The following is a 13,069-nucleotide window of genomic DNA, read 5'->3' as shown; positions in this document are numbered from 1 at the left end:
GTCACTGAGAACTCTCTTATCTTTTCCCAGGGGGTCATTCCTGACCAAGAAACAGGACCAGGCTGCTCGTAAGATCATGAGATTTCTGCGACGCTGCAGCCACAGGTAATACGATGCAGCCAACAAAAAGAATGGTGATGAGGAATGCTGCTGACAGTCGATGAATGTTGGCAGATGATTAATGCAGATAACAGATGGTATAATGATAAGGCTATGATATGGCTATGATAAGAATATGATGCCTATATATGAAGAAATGTGTATTATTTATTATTAATTGTATTATTACACAGTATTTATATAGTGCCAATGTATTACGCAGCACTGTACAAAGTCCATATTCATGCCACTAGCTGTCATTCCAAGGAGCTCACAATCCAATGTCCCTACCATAGTCATATGTCTTTATTACAGTCTAAGGTCAATTTGGGGGGAAACCAAGTAACCTAACTGCATGTTTTTGGAATGTGGGAGGAAACCGGAGTACCCAGAGGAAACCCACGCAAACACGGGGGGAACCTGCAAACTCCATGCAGATAGAGTCCTGGTCGAGATTCGAACCTGGGACCCATCGCTGCAAAGGCCAGAGTGCTATTTTTCTTTTTTCCTGAATCTTGGGCTCTTTAAACTTTGTTTTAAAAGCCCAAATTTGCCATGACATAAGTGCAGTGTCTACACCAGTGTTTCTCAACCAGACTTCCTCCAGAGGTTGCTAGGGTTTCCTTGATCAGTGAGCATTAGTTTAACTGACACCAGTGATCTGATTTCTCTATTTTTATCTTTCAGGATGAAGGAATTAAAGCAGACGCAAGATCTGGAGTGTTTACAGAAGAGGGGCCTGGCCAATTAACCCCAGGTTCCCCCACCCTATCTCTGGAACCCACTGCTGGAAACCCGCACACTGCCGAATTAAAGGAGTCGTCCTCCAGAGGGCACGGCTCCCCAGCCTAGTGCATAAGAAAGAGAGCGTGAACGAGCGTGACTTATATATATATATGTTGCATGTGAACGACTGTAAGTTTGTGACTGCATGTATGTACAGCTGTAAATAATCCACCACACTCACCCCTTCTACTCTACGGTTTGGTCGTCCACGCGGCACCTCGCTCTTAAAGGGCCCTCTTTGGACCACAGTCGTTGTGCCCATGTGCCTCGCGACAGCACCCGTTTTCTAACCCAGACATGTGCATATACATGCCGTGAATTCTACTTAAATGCGCGCATGTGCGGGTGAGTATGCTTATACAAAAAACACATGCGTGCACAGGAAAAAAAAAGTTAAAAAAAAAACGCACATTATAATTTGCATGTGGGTGTATGTATATTTGTGTGGACACCAATGAGCGTGTCCAAGTGTGTATGTATATAAACGTCTATAAATATATATATATAAATATATATATATACAGGGCTGTGTGTATATAAATATATATTTTCTGTACATTTGGGGAGGGGGAAGGCAGGAACCACAATAGCATCACAGGCAGCTGAAGAACTGAATTCACTGGTTTTATTTCATGCACTTTCTCATATATAATATATTATTTATTCATTTTTTTATTGTATTTTTTTTAATTAAAAATGTTTTACATCTGTGTTTTTGGGGGGTTTCACGGATTTTTTTTATAATTTTTTTTTTAGTTTTGTGAAATTATTTGAGTGAGATAGAAGGGTCCCATATTTCACGCCCAGGGGCAAGTACAGGGATATTGCACTATTGTCTATTTCTGGTGCCCCAAGATTATCTAAATCCCAGTCAGGACAAGAAATGTCTTGTTTTTATATTTCATATTTTATTATATACAGTTGTGGTTTTTTTTTTTTTTTTTTGCTTCTCATTGCCGCATCCATAACATAAGCTATGTACAGTTAAACGTCATAGTTTTGATACACAAAGAATTCTACTTGCGTGAAAGGCTCAGTTTGTGGTATTTATTCACTAAAATATATATCAAAATCCACATTTTAATGAGTAAGATTGATAAAACGCATGTGGCTTTTTTTTTTTTAATTTCACTTCCTGTAGACAAAACAGGACGTAAGAGGAAATCTCTTTACAATGAAGGAACTTCTCTCTCCTTTGGAATATTTCCCCTCTCTTCCTATTTATGTGACCATACTTTCTCAGTGGTCATGGGGCAAATAGACAGAATGAATCTCCATACCAGTGACACAGAAACATAATAGAGATTTCTCACCCTAATAGTAACCAGAAAAAAGAATAAAAGTTTTGGCTTAGATTCACCTTCAACTACAACATTTCCGGACTTGTCCTGCTTCTGAAAAACTAAAATATCTGAAAGCAAAAAAAGATCGTAGATTTTCTAAACATACAAAATCTGAGATACGCGTTTCACATGTCGAAAAAAAAAAATATAGAACAATTTTCTAAACCATGCCAAGGTCCGTTTAATCCATGACTATAAATATATATAATAAAAAGTATTGTAGAAATAACAAAACGTTATCAAAAAATTGTTTATGAGAAGATACAGAGAACGCCCTTATGCTGAATGAATTTTATAAAGGAAAAAAGTGAATGTGGTAATGAATAGAAAAAAAAGAATAAATGTTTTGGCTTTCAGATTCAGCTTCAAGTATAACGTTTTTGATAACTTCAGACGATGCAATTATCGTCCCGATACATAGTGTCTGATACCTATTTTCATTACAAAATAAGAAATCAGCACCGACGACCATCGGTAGTTTTCCATGGAATGCTTGCATAAGAATCCCATCCATCTACAGCTCCCCCTGTGACTTCAGTCGGAGTTTAAAAGTTTCCCATCAGGCCTGATATGCCTGACAAGGTTGTAGACAGCTAGTAGTAGTTGGTCATATTTGACTGGGCTTGTCTATATTCTTAAATTCAGTTACAGGTGAGGATTTGTCTTGTTGGGAACATTCAGAAATGTAAATTGTGCCCGAGTGTTACCCTGAAAAAATAGCCTGTTAGCATTGTAGCTGTTAATACAATGTATGATCATCCAGGGCTGCCCATGACTTCTTATCTGATCACATTTGGAGAGAGATATGGTGATATTCCTACTGTGCTGATTGTTCTCTTTGCCGGAGTGGAAGATGTACCTGAGCACTTTCAGTGCCAGGATCTCCCTTCTTCATTTTTATTCATTTTATGGATCTGTCTGATTCTTGCTGACTTTTTACGTTTCCTTATCAGTCTACATGAAGGTAATTCTGAGGAAGTATTGCCCTGCCTCTGCAAGGATGGCTGTCTACAGAACATGATGAGTTAGTATTAGGGAAAGGCTGCTGGAGGCCAGGGGCCATACAGAGGACTCATCCTTTCCCCCCTGCTTGTCGGCTATTGCTTCCACATTTCAGGTTCTTCCTTATGGTTAACACATTTGCCTTGACCTGTATTTAGTGACCACTTGACTGGCCAATCATTGGCAAATGGTATACTCCAATGACATCCTGTGACACAATTTATGAAGTGATTGCAAAAGAAAAGCTCACCCCAAAATTTCCCTATAGAACTAATAGTTTTTTTACTAGGTAGGGATTTTTCCCCGCCTGTTTAGTTTCTTTCCACTTTGTGCCGTATATAAAAATAACTTTAATAAATATTATAATAGTATAATATACTAACTATTATATAATAGTATTTATTATACAGTTATATAACTATAAAAGTATAATAAATTACATGAGCAAATTGCTATCGAAAAAATAAATATTTTTCTACTGAGGAAATATTTGCTTGACCAGGACAATGTGGGCACGTTGGATCAGACGAGAGGGAAATTGAACGGTCAGAGTATATTCTGAGGTTTTGATATCAATCTTTAGCCATATAGATTGCCTCAAAGGGGCTTTATTTATAAAACAGGGAATATGACATTCCTTCATAGGAATGTTCCAAGTTTATGTGTTTCAATAGCAGTAATTGGTTGCCACCTAGGAGTGTTTGAATGTCAGATTCGCTGTTTTATAAATAGAACTCATAAACAACTCAAAACATAAAAGCAACACAAACATACCTATAATAATAAATAAAACAAGCAATAAAAACAGATAAATCTAAAACCAAATCAGTTGGCAACGTATACATTTTTTACTTTACCTCCAGCCTAGTTCTGCAAAACTAAAATACCTGAAAGCAAAATTAAAAAAAAAAACATTTGATTGTAGTTTTTCTAAACAAAATCTGAGATACGCTTTTCACACAACAAAAAAATCCTAATATATAACAAAACAATATTCCAAGCCATTGCAAGGTCCGTTTAACCCCAGACTATAAATATATATATATATAAAAGTTTTGTAGAAATAACAAAACGTTATAATAAAAAATGTTTATGGGGAGAAGATATGGAGAAGGCCTTATGCTGAGTGAATTTTACAAAAAAGTGAATGTGTTAATGAATAGAACTATAAATAAATATTTATTATTTTATGGATCTAAAAGAAAAGATTTATAACCGATATAGAGAACCCTTAATTGTTGTATAAATCATTTTAAATGTTCACAAGACTGTTGTCTTTTTTTTTGTAGTTTTTGTTATTATTATGTTTACTCATTTTAACTTATTTTACCCCGTTGCTGTTTGTACTTTTTTAATTCATTGGGCTTTAAAAAACGGAATCTGGCATTCCCTTGCGGGTTTCTTTTCCAAGTCTTTTTGTTCCAATGATAGTAGCTAATTCCAACCAATTCCTGCTGCCATTGAAACACATGGATCTGGAAGATTCCCATAAGTGAATGTCTGACACTCTGTTTTTTAAATAGAGCCTATTGTTTCCATACATTTCTTTCCTTCATCAATAAAACACTAAAAGATTTAGATAATTCATCCCTAAACTAAAAAGCCTCCAAAAAAGATGGTATTAAAAACAGTTTTATATGATAATAAATCAAAAGGGTAAGCAGAACACTATAGGGGTATTTATAAAGGATTCCCCTGTCTATTCACTCTAAATTCACTCCATTATTATTTAAACGTAAAGCATTTCCTTTTGTGACAGCTGTGCACTTTGACAAACGGCCACTAAAAAATTAGAGATTATTGGAACACTTCTCACATTTCAGGCAAATTGTTGAGAGAATAATTTATAAATAGAGCCCTATGACAGCAAGCTGGATAAAAATGTATTTAAAAATATTTTAAGAATAGATAGAGGAGGGTGAATCTTTTTTTTTTTTTTGCATGAAATATGTAAATATTGTAATATAACATTTTTCAGACTGTAAAATGTGTTGCCTGCTTCACTTGCAAACATTTTGACAAAAAGAAAACGAGAGAAAGAAGAAAAAAAAGTAAATTTTTCTTCATTTGTTCCGACATGTCTTGCAATATTTTTTTTTTTTTTTTGCATGAATGTCTCTCCATTTGCATTAAAAAAACACTGTAGTTGCCGGAAGATAACTGTGTGAATAGTTTTTATTGTAAGAGTGTCCGCACGACGAGCTGAATGGTTCAATGTGAAGTATGGACAGTATGTCGGCTTCGAGAAAAATGTAAAATGATATCATTTTGGTTTTATCCAGGAAAAAAAAATGTATCCGTTAAAAAAAAAAAATACAAATTATCTTTTTATTTTGAGCTCTATTTATAAATTATCCCCCCAGTCAAATCCTCCAAAATTTGCTGACGGTCGTATCTCTACAGGTCTCCTATTAAAACAATGACTCCTTCTGCCCCCTAGTGGCCAATCATCAAACGTGCACAACTGTCACAATAGGGAATGACTAGAAAAGAAACACATTTTATGAGTGAATTGACAGGGAAATAATTTATAAATAGAGCTCTGTGTTAAATTGAAGCAATTTTTTAAAAATTTGGTGTATCTGTTTACAAATTTGTTCCTGTTAAATATGACATTTTTGGAAATTTCACATGTAGCAGGATGAATATAAAACTGAAGGAATGTATGATAACATTGTTAAAGCTAGAATGGAAATTGTATATATCATTTAAAAAACAATGCAAAAATGTTTCAGCATGAATGCTTTTAAGTGAACTGAAATATATTTGGGGGGTTCAAAGAAAATGTTGTATATTACTTTTTTGTTTCTCTAATGGAAAAAAATAAAAGTTCAAAATTTAAAAAGAAATTTTTTATGTAGTGAAGAATATGTGTAATAGGAAAAACCGTCCTGGCTGATTTTATATGGGCGTTTTATTTTTTATCTGGGCTAAGGTTTATATAGGGCTTCCACCATTTACTCTTCTGGGTTCCTGGTTCTGCATACCGGCTGCGTGCCCATTATTAGGGGTCACCTTTATCCATAAGTTGTGTCCCTAGGTACATACACCTGCTGTGCTAATTATTAGGGTTCCCTATATAAGTTGTGTCCCCTGGTCTGTACACCTGCAATTGTGAGGGGTTCTTCCCATCCCTATGTTGAGTTTCTGGCTCTATACATCTGCTATGTCCATTATTGGGGTCCCCTGCTTTCTTCTCTTCCCACTATGATGGTTTCTGACTACCTATAAGTTGTGTTCCCGGGTCTGTACACTTGCTCCTCCCAATATGATGGGTTCCTACTATCTATAAATTGAGTTCCGGGGTCTGTACACCTGCTCCTCCCAGTATGATGGGTTCCTACTACCTATAAGTTGTGTTCCCGGATCTGTACACCTGCTGCTCCCAGTATGATGGGTTCCCACTATCTATGAGTTAAGTTCCCAGATCTGTACAGCTGCTCCTTCCAGCATGATTGGTTCCTACTATCTATGAGTTGTGTTCCCGGGTCAGTACACCTGTTCCTCCCAGTATGATGGGTTCCTTCTATCTATAAGTTGAGTTCCAGGATCTCTACACCTGCTCCTCCCAGTATGATGGGTTCCTACTATCCATGAGTTGAGTTCCCGAGTCAGTACACCTGCTTCTCCCAGTATATTGTGTCCCTTTATTCTATAAGTGGAGTTCCCAGGTTTGTACACCTTCTTCTCCCAGTATGATGGGTTCCCACTATCAATGAGTTGAGTTCGCAGGTCTGTACAGCTGTTCCTTCCAGTATTATTGGTTCCTAATATTTGAGTTGACTTCCCGGGTCTTTATACCTGCTCCTCCCAGTTTGATGAGTTCCTACTTTCTATAAGTTGTGTTCCTGGGTCTGTACACCTGCTCTTCCAAGTATGATGGGTTCCTTCCTCCCAGTATGATGGGTTCCTACTATTTATGAGTTGTGTTCCCAGGTCTGTACACCTGCTTCTCCCGGTATGATGGGTTCCTACTATCTATAAGTTTACTTTCCAGGTCTGTACACCTGCTCCTCCCAGTTTGACGAGTTCAAGTTCATACCTATCTATAAGTTGTGTTCCCGGATCTGTATACCTGCTCCTCTCACTATGATGGGTTCCCTCTATATTAGAGAGATTACAGAGGTGTAGTCTTACTACTAAACCTCAAGGAGTCAACTCAGGCAGGGCTTTTACACCAATGGTCACTACAAAAAGAAATCACAGGCTGGACACCTAATACCCAAATACCCAAATGCAAATGAGATAATTCCGAAAAACATTCTTAGTGCGAACGTCCAAGACAAATTAATGTTTTGATCCCAATGGCATTCAAATGACTGGTCAGGTGGACCATCCCAAGGATCTGTTTTTGTGTCATGGGAGGGTCATTGGCAAACCCACTTCAGAAGACCATGTGACAATTTCTGAACAACGGTCAAGCTGTTTGGAAACTTTTGCTAGCCTGGTGGTATTTGAAGCAAAGGTGAACCCAATCACTTAATCTTATATATTCTTTAGCATGTTGTTGTTCATCCCAAACATTGGTGATCCAATCATGAAGATCCTGGTCCATTCTCATCCACTGAGGGACAGCAGAAGTCTTGAACATTTAGATTATACGGGAGGATTGGACACAATGGGGCCGGTCTAAGATAACCCCTTTTACTACCAACATAACTTAGTTGAAGTTAGTGTCCTAGAAGGTTCAATATCTTCTTTTCAGCTCATTCAGATCCCACTGTACAGCACAGTATGAGCTAGCCTTGAAGCAGATGGGCTACAGCCCAACAGGAGACCATTCTGGGTTGAACCATCCTATTCTGTTACCATAATCCCACCATAATTACCATCATTGTCAAAAGATCTGTACTTTGGGAAGACAAAATAACTTCCCAATAAAGGAATGGTCCAACACAGTTAGGTGAATGAAACAGGACACAAACAGGCAATTTTTCTACATCTAATGGGACATTATTTACAGAAAATATTTTGGACCCAGTGAACAACTAGTATGAAACTACGTCAAATTGTAAAAACGATAAGGGGGCCTTTGTTTTCCACCTATAATGATATTTTATCATCTGTACCTAGACATTATGACAACAATTTTACATCAATATTACATGTCCAGTTGAATCTACTACTTGACAATGACCCAGATACCGTATTTTTCGCCGTATAAGACGCTCCGGAATATAAGACGCACCCAATTTTAAAGGAGGAAAATCTAGAAAAAAAGATTCTGAAAGATTATTCCCCTTCTGATCACTCATGTGCTATTCAAATTCCCTTTCTGATCACTCTATGCCTTTCAAATTCCCTTTCTGATCACTCTGTCATTCAAATTCCCCTTCTGATCACTCTGTCATTCAAATTCCCCTTCTGATCACTCTGTGCTTTTTTTCTATTGTACGGCAGTTAGGACAGGGAACAGCAGGTGGCGCTGTGCCGGCTTCTTTCGCTTTGCTTTACAGACAGGAGAAAACACGATGCTGGCAGAGGAGAGAAGAGAGACACGCTGCAGCCAGAGACACACGCAGGATCCGGGTATCGGGTGAATATAATATTTTAATTATTTTTTTTAACACATTTGTCGTATAGGACGCACTAACTTTTCCCCCTGTTTTGGGGAAGAAAAAGTGCGTCTTATATGGCAAAAAATACGGTAAATGTATTGTACTCCAATGGCCTCCACAGTCACCTGTTCTCAATCCAATAGTTTGATTCTCTCCAGCACATTGATCATCTGATTTACTGGCATCCCCGGCTGTGCACACCACTAGTCCTGGATACTATAAGTCTTGCAAAGCTATAGAAATGTACACCAGCTTGTCCGGCTGAGAAGATGTTCTATACAACCTATCAGTGTTTGGAGACCTGGTCATGTTGGTGGCATGCATTATAGAGGAAACAGAAGTCTCACTGCATCAAAAGAGTGGATCTGGACACATGTCGTTTTTTCCTTCTTTTAAGTCGATTAGGTCCCCCACCTCGCCAGGGGCCCATGTAACCAAATCATCAGTGTTATTACTTTTATATCTTATTTCAGTAATGATTATCCGTAATTATACTGAGAGCTCCCTCTGGTGACTGATATATAGATCTCTTTATTTATTACAATAATAAAATCATGGATGAGCAAGCACGGACAAATATCAAAGTCACATGCAAAGATTACTTTAGGGTAAAAACTAGATTAATAACTCAAATTAATTGAGACAAATGCACAACTTATGCTTTGTATTGTGACTGCCTTCCTCTTATTGAAGCTGTTTGAAGGGATAGTCGAGGGCTCTTTTATATCATTAGAGTAGTGTGTGGTGGATATCTATATATTTTGATTATGCCTAACTCGTTTATATAAAGGTAATTAAATAAAAGACAGAGTTTTCGGCACAAATATAGAAAATATAATTTGTAGTACAAGTTTACATTGAAAATTATGAAATTATATCCTTTTTACCCATAAGTCATAATATTCTCTTATGATCTATACAGGATTTGATCAATTTTCACACAAAGTTACAAAAAAACAATTACAACCTTTTCTCTGTATGTCACACAAGTTTCTTGTGATACATACAAAGTTTGTTCAGGCCTGCTGTGGCACTATACAGGTTTCAGCTAATATTAAACAAATATACATCACCATACAATCGTTAAGTAGGTATGAACCCATTCATATCAACAGTAGTACCCTACGCGTTTCGCCATAGTGGGCTTCCTAAGGGGTAGTGGTAGGTCAATAAAAAGTTCTCTATGTATCTCTATGTATACATACGGGGTTCAGGTGATAAAATTCAAAATATGGCTTAATCTTGGAGGAAAAGTGAAGTCAACCGCAGAATAGAGATGATCCATTGAAAAGTTCAGAGGAAATAAGGTAGTGTAGTAGAATCCCCTATATAAGTATAGTCTCTGAAAATGAAGTAGACTCTATTTTTTAATATGATGCTGAATGGTAGCACAGGTCAAACAAGTCTCAGTTTCCAGGGAAAAGATAGTAAATAATCCCTAGCAGATGTAGTCAGCAAAATAGGTTTGCCGTATAGGCTTCCACAGTGTAGGTACTGGATTCTATAGAGAAATCTCCTCCTGTTGGTGCTGGATAGATTGTTTGCTAGTTTAAGATACAGCCTTGAGGCTGTCGAGGGGTCAATCACTCCTCTGGATCTGACATCTAAGATTTTAATTATTTCTAAAAACATTTTGGAATTTTTTTTTAACCTGCAGCTTTAAATTAACCCCTAGTGGTTCTGCCTTGTTAGACTTGATTGGGTGAACACTATTTTCCAATTGTGCTAATGCGTTGTCACATGTAAACCTGCTGACCATTAAAGGGACCCATCATTCAGACATCACAATTCGGCCCTTGTCAGAGTGATAGGACACTGACGGCACAATATACAAATGAATATTAACTCAAGTGACTCTAACAAGCGTCAAATTGTGATGGCTGGACGATGGGTCAGAGCACCTACAAAAAGGCCGGTATTGTGGGGTGTAACTAGGACGCAGTGGTAACTTCCTACCAAGAGTGGACCAAGGAAGGAGAATCGGTGAGCTGCTGATAGGGTCATGAATACTCGGGGCTCAGAGATTAGGGGAAGCAGCCCATGTGGTCCCACACAAGAGGCAACTTCAGCACTGCCCATTAAAGGGAAATTGTCAGAACATTTCGTGCTTTGCAGCTTGGTGTGTATGGGGCTGCAACAAACCTGTCAGCTTGTCCAGTCCTTTCTGGTGCGACCTCTCCAAGTCTACGGTTACATCTTAATCCACATCTCTAATCCCATGGTCATAGGTGGTAATCCCTCCTCCAAGACCACGGTCCCATCTGGTGCTACCTCTCTAAGACCATGGTCTCATCAGTGGCTCTGTCTCAAAGACCATGGGCCCTGCTGCTACCTCGGCAAGACCACAATCCCATCTGCTGCTTGTTTTTTGAAGAGCACAGTCCCATCTGGTGCTACCTCTAAAATATGGTTCCATCTGCTGCTACTTCTCTAAGAACATAGTCCCATCTGGTGCTACCTCTCAGAAACCATGGTCCCAACTGTTGTTATCACTCCAGTACAACAATCACATCTGGTGCTACCTCTCTGACCACAGTCTTATCAGTGGCTCTGTCTCAAAGACCATGGGCCCTGCTGCTACCTCGGCAAGACCACAATCCCATCTGCTGCTTGTTTTTTGAAGAGCACAGTCCCATCTGGTGCTACCTCTAAAAGTATGGTTCCATCTGCTGCTACTTCTCTAAGAACATAGTCCCATCTGGTGCTACCTCTCAGAAACCATGGTCCCAACTGTTGTTATCACTCCAGTACAACAGTCACATCTGGTGCTACCTCTCTGACCACAGTCTTATCAGTGGCTCTGTCTCAAAGAGCACAGTCCTATACCTCTCTGCTGCTACCTTGGTAGGACCACAATCTCATCTTCTGCTCTTTGTTTTTTGTAGAGTACAGTCACATCTGGTGCTACCTCTCAGATACCATTGTCCCATCTGGTGCTACCACTCCAGTACCACAATTCCATCTGCTGCTACCTCTCAGAAACCATGATCCCAATTGTTGCTACCCCTCCAGGACCAGCCCATTCTGCTGCTACCTCTCCAAGACCATATTCCCATTTGGTGCTTTGTCTAAAAGACCAAGGTCGCATCTCCTGCTACTCCTCTATGACCAAGGTCCCAACTCTTGCTACCTCTCCAAGACCATGTTCCCATCTGGGGCTTCTTGGATCAAGTAAGGTCTGGTGCTATGTCTCTAAGACTACGGTCTCATTTGGTACTGCTGTCTCTGTGAAACCATTGTAAGGCTTCCTAACAGTAAAAACTTGTGGCGCCAACTCAATGAAACCACAATTACACTCCAGTACACATTAAGAATGTGGTCCCAACTACTGCCACCTCTCTAGAACCACAGAACCACCATCTACTGAAACCTCGGCCCGGCCCATAACGCCTCTCCTAGCCCACAGTCTGTAATGGTGCTGCCTCCATAGGACTGTGGTTCCATCTTGTAGTGGCCTTGTAGGGCTGGGATTAGTATTGTCTCCAAAACTGTTCTCCACTGAGCATGCTTTTTTTTTTACAGCCTGCACCCCCACCCTGGGGTATCTTTGTGTGGACCCTCCTAGGCCATCTCTATCATTACCACCATGTACCATCAATGTGTGGCTCCCTCCCACGTGTTGTCCTTTCCCTCTGTTTGTCTAGCATTGTGGCCCACTTGTATTGCCCTTTTAATTCTCCCCCTCCCCTAGTTGTTGCCGCTTTAAGCCTCGCGCGTTCCTATATAAGGCGCGCGCGTCGCCGTCTCTGCTATCCAAGATGGCGGACCTGCTCGGATCTATTCTCAGCTCCATGGAGCGGCCGCCCTCAGTGGGGGACCAGGAGTCGCGGCGGAAGGCCCGAGGTGAGCCGGGTGAGATTTAAAGTGTGGGGGAGTTGGGTGACTTTAGAAATTCGGGTCAGTGAGCCCGGAGGACATCGCTAGATTCTGCTATTTAAATTCCTATTGCGGCACCGGCAACATAGTCTTTCTCTATTGGCCAGGCTGCCTACCAGTCATAGCATTGTATGAAGGCAGCGACCAATAAAAGGAGGCGTCTCGTCAATGCCTCACTTCCCATAGGCCAAAAGGTGGCTAGGTGGGATCTAGTCATACTGTTATTATCTACAAAGACTCGGCCAATGGACTGTAGACTCTTGTTCCTGTTAAACGGATTGGCTGAATCGCTGCCCATATTTTGGCGCAGTTTGGATGAAGGATTGTACTTTCCCTGATGAAGAGCCCAATCCATCCTTTCTTCCAATTAGAGCGCGCTGCTATTTCTATTGGTTGCTGTAGCTT

The 13,069-nt window shown here is 39.6% G+C and overlaps 1 protein-coding gene across 4 annotated transcripts in view; it reads left to right on the top strand.

Moving 5' to 3' along the window:
- Positions 1–1,167, top strand: part of CAMTA2 (calmodulin binding transcription activator 2) — a 52,428-nt gene extending 51,261 nt beyond the window's left edge. For all 4 annotated transcript variants that reach the window (XM_072399287.1, XM_072399286.1, XM_072399285.1 and 1 more), the window contains 2 exons: positions 31–105; positions 787–1,167. In XM_072399287.1, the coding sequence (XP_072255388.1) occupies positions 31–105; positions 787–850 (139 nt within the window). In that variant the 3' untranslated portion in view covers positions 851–1,167. The remainder of the gene's footprint in view (positions 1–30; positions 106–786) is intronic.
- Positions 1,168–13,069: the final 11,902 nt, after the last annotated feature.

Source organism: Pyxicephalus adspersus, chromosome 2, assembly GCF_032062135.1.
Source record: "Pyxicephalus adspersus chromosome 2, UCB_Pads_2.0, whole genome shotgun sequence".
NCBI lineage: Eukaryota > Metazoa > Chordata > Amphibia > Anura > Pyxicephalidae > Pyxicephalus > Pyxicephalus adspersus.
This window is presented reverse-complemented; position numbering and strand designations above follow the sequence as displayed.